Source organism: Frankliniella occidentalis, unplaced genomic scaffold, assembly GCF_000697945.3.
Source record: "Frankliniella occidentalis isolate FOCC.00 unplaced genomic scaffold, Focc_3.1 Scaffold153, whole genome shotgun sequence".
In the NCBI taxonomy this organism is placed as follows: domain Eukaryota; kingdom Metazoa; phylum Arthropoda; class Insecta; order Thysanoptera; family Thripidae; genus Frankliniella; species Frankliniella occidentalis.
In genome coordinates this window covers 44,804-48,975 of record NW_026267280.1, presented here as the reverse complement: position 1 = coordinate 48,975, position 4,172 = coordinate 44,804, and the positions used below count along the sequence as shown (strand labels likewise).

Sequence of the window (4,172 nt, the reverse complement as noted above, 5' to 3'; positions counted from 1 at the left end):
CGCCACGCCGCCAGAGACGCGCGTCTGGCCAGGATCCTGCCAGCGGCGGCCGTCGTGCAGGCGGTCTGCTGCTGGGCCGGAGCCTGGTTCATGTCGTTGGCGTACGGCTGCGGGGAGGGGGGGATCGTTGCTGCTGACGAATTGTGTCCGCGCCCCCGCCGACTGACCCTCGCCCTCGCCTCCTCTTCTCCCCTCCAAACCCGCCTCTTCTTTTAATGGCGCTGGAATTAAAACCAGACTGCCATCCAGTTAACTGGAAGAAGATTTTCCAGGAATGTCCATACCGCGCCGCTAGTGGGGTCTGTGCGGCCCCCTTTGTCCTCCAGCCCCTTGTGCACTCCCCCCTCCCCCTCCCCCCAATCCGCATCATGACCCCAACCCCCTTCAGCAGTCCACGACCCCATCCCCGTCCCGCTTCCAAACAACAAACCACCCTATTCACGAATTTTACTTACCATGCTAATTTTCATACAGATGGCAAAAATCCCACGGTCGGGTGGAGAGCCGGGGCCGCGTGTCTGCCGAGTTGGGTGAGGAAGGGATCGAGGAGATGGGGGAGAGGGGGAGGAAGTGAAGAGAGGGACACGGCAGAAGAGAAGGGCGACAGCCGAGCAGTGCAGCATGGCCGGGTTGAGATCCGCTAGACGACAGATAAAATGCTAAATAATAACTTGATCTTGGTAATAACCAAGTTTATTTCAGGCAAACGTCAAATGTTGACACACATAGAGCACACCAGTTACGAGCATGTCCGGATACAAGAGTTAGATCACGTCTGAATCATAAAAATAAATTATGAAAATAAATAATTAAAAAAAAATTGTCTTATTACACTTAAATTCGAAATATATAGATAAAAGGCAAGTGACATGTTCCCTGATCCACAAGGTTTCCATTACAAAGTCAACTGCTATCTGTGTAATTCATTTTGTTCAAAATGGCCACGAGAAAGAGAAAAATGAACAAGAATCAGTTGTGACCAAAGTAATTTTTGTTAATCAATTGCAGGTGTGTATACGCCAACAAAAATAAAACTACACCTCGGCATCGTAAATCTAAACAAATTTTCCATAAATCATATGCAAAAGTACTAATTAACTAAATCGTTAAATCAACGAAAATTTTCGTTTGAACGAACTCAATCACTAACGACAGAATCTAATTCTAGGGATGGGGATCCAATCAGTGAGCGGACAGGGGTCACCTTCGTCGACCGCCCAGCCACTCCCGTCCCATCCGCCCTCCCATTCCTTCCTCCACACCTCTCGGTGGCAGCCTTCCTCGCACCACTCGCAGGATAAACTCGGACCGCAGTAGTAGGAGCAGTACGCGATGAGCGTCAGCGCCGGGTTCCTCGACAAGACGGTCTGCATCGGCTCCCTGTGCAGGCAGGAGTGCGCGCACCCACTATCCTGGTCTCTCGGCCCCAGCGGGAACACCTTCAGCGTCCGCAGGGCCGGAGCCGTGGCGGGCGTGATTGCCAGCAGGAGTTCATCGGGCGCTGCCCAAACACTCAGCTTCCGCAGCGCCGGCATCAGCGGCAGGGCGTGGGGCAGCGGCTGCAGCTGAGGGAATTCCAAATAGCCGTCTTCGGTACTGATCGTTAACGACTCTACTCGCGAGGGTCCGGACAAGACCAACGCCCTGACCAGGTCATTGGCGTGGGTGTTGCTGGAATCGGTATGATACTTCAGGTTCACTTTGGTCAGCTGCTTCGCGTTCCCCAGAAACACCGCGGCCGCCGGTGCAAACGGCAGGCTTGGCGTTGTCACGTACAGCAGGATCTCCCGCAGCAGCTCGCAGGCTGCCACCGCCTCCATGTCGGGCAGGGGAGGGCAGGCAAGCCGGCGGAGCTTCGGCAAGCTGGCGAGGAGCGGCGCCGTCGAGGGCGAAGTCACGGTCGTGAGGTCGCCGCCGACGAGGTCCACCACCTCCAGGGTGGAAGCATGGCCGTCCAGCACGAAGTTGAAAAAGAGCTCCAGTCCCGGACCTACCCAGCAGTAGAAGTACTTGAGGGAGGAATGAAACACCGGCCCAAAGACCATCGGGCACCGGTCGAATTCCCTGTCGTTGTGCCACGACACGGTCAACGACTTCAGCCCGGGCACCGACGCTGCCGTCCAGAGCAGCACGAACTCGTCTTCACCGGCATTACTCGAAATCAGCGTCAGATAAATCTGGTTGAGCCGGCCGAGCTCTTGCTGGTGGCGGATCACCGCGGCGGCCTGCGGCAAGCCGCCCGCCTTCACCAAAAGCGTGAGCGCCGCGACCGCGCACCTGGTCGAGCCGTACAGCGGGAACAGCTTCGGCTTGGGCAGGTAGATGGTGATGCCCGCGGCACACGGCGCCACGCGCAGCGCGGGGAACCGCAGCGGGTCGGCCGTGCCGAAGATCCGGTGCCGCCACACGCGCGGATGGAGGGCCAGGGCCCCGAGCCTCCGGCACACGCGGCGGCACTCGAGAACGTCTCGGAGGGGGAGTTCCCGCAGCACCGTCAGTAGAAAGTCGTCCGACAGCTGCTCCAAGTTCTGGAAGGGACCACGGTTATACAGTCAGCACAGAAAATACAGGAAATCAGTCAATGCACCGCTCCGATCGTGGCAGCGCTATTTCACACCAAACAAAAATATAACAGGTACACTGGTAAAACAAGTGTGCAATATTTGCACACCAACGTGTGCAAGTTGTGATTTTGCACATTACATGGTGTTTAACTCAAGTTGCACACTTGCGTGGTGTGCAAATTTTAGACGTTTTGTAAACGTTTAAATTCTGCACACTTGGACACACACAGTTCTATGCTGTCAATAGGGAAACATATGGTGTGCAGCTGCCAGACGTATCGGAAGTGTCGAAAGTTAAACACCAATTGACGTATAACATTGTTAGACACCACAAAGTGTCGAGAAAATGCACACTTGAACTTAGACGTCAATTGACGTGCAAAATTAAACACTTGTTTTACCAGTGTACTTCGAAGCTAGTGCATTTTCTTGAAACAAGTGCTTTCCGTTATGGCCCCAGTTTATTCGAGCGCATGCACTTGTTTCAGTAAAACACACTTGATTTCAAGTAACTGCTTTTATGGGTGCATAATGTTTCTGATATATAAAAAAGAAATAGTTCATCTGCCAGACTCTTTGGCAATTTCAGACATCTTTTACAAAATTTCCCTAATAGATGCCTTTACTTGACGCACCATTTTTGCGGAGTTCTCCTCAGGGCAGTGTTCAAATCACAGTTGTCTGAGCCGGTGGATTGGGATCCGTTCTTGATCGTCGCAGCGTCGCTACTCCACCCTGTACAACAAATCACTGTGTTGAAATCACTGTGTGAAAAACAAACCAAACAAACAAAGCAACATATGAAAGTAATCAGAATAAATCAGGTTCGATCAAATTAAGAACCCTGGTTTTTGACTTGTGCTGGAATGGTGTAAATTAGTTAAGTTCATGCTTATGAGTTGGGTGTAGACTGGAGGGTCACCTACTCTCCAAGCGCGTGTTTAATTTTAGTTTCGCGGGTATCCGCGTATTCGAGAGCTGCTGGTTGTAACGGACTGCGAGCAGACAACGTTGTGACCCCTCCCCCCCCCCTCTCTCTCTCTCCCCACGGCAAGGACACAACGCACAGCAGATCCTTCCCCAGCGGCTGGACCGCTTGAGCCCGTGAGCGGGCCCCGGGGCACGTTCAGTTCAGCCCCACGGCATGATGCCCCTGCCAGCCGTGGGAGCCAGCCCGCACAGCGTTCGCGCCCCGGCGCCCGCTCGTGACAAGTACGCCCAGTTCAGTCGAGGAAGGGTGCCGACCTCCGAACACACAGACTGGCGTCAAATCCTCCACAACGGACACTTCTTCAACTTCAGCTTCAAAAAGGGTTATTACGACGGGTTGTTCAACTGAACTGGAGCCACCTATTACTCCCCAACGAACACCTTCCCTCTAAAAGGTTCTTTCGCTGAGCGCGCAGATGGAAGATGCACGGTGATCTCGCCGCCGGCGCGGCGTAGGCACGCAACCACAGCGCGAGGTGGACTCGGTGGACTCAGTGGACGCCACCGTGGTGGACGCTATGCCGCGGGGCGGGGCTGTGCCGTCGCGCCTTTCGCATGGCTCCACGGTCACAGCACGGGCGCGGGTATAAGGTATAAGCCACCTGCGTCCGGGGGCGA

The 4,172-nt window shown here is 54.3% G+C and overlaps 1 protein-coding gene across 1 annotated transcript; it reads right to left on the bottom strand.

Moving 5' to 3' along the window:
• Positions 1 to 667: 667 nt before the first annotated feature.
• LOC127750217 (uncharacterized) lies at positions 668 to 3,581 on the bottom strand. The gene is made up of 2 exons (XM_052271211.1): positions 3,200 to 3,581; positions 668 to 2,528 (listed from the first exon to the last, which is right to left on the bottom strand). The coding sequence occupies exons 1-2, from the start codon at positions 3,200 to 3,202 to the stop codon at positions 1,146 to 1,148; spliced, it is 1,386 nt and encodes a 461-aa protein (XP_052127171.1). The 5' UTR covers positions 3,203 to 3,581; the 3' UTR covers positions 668 to 1,145.
• Positions 3,582 to 4,172: the final 591 nt, after the last annotated feature.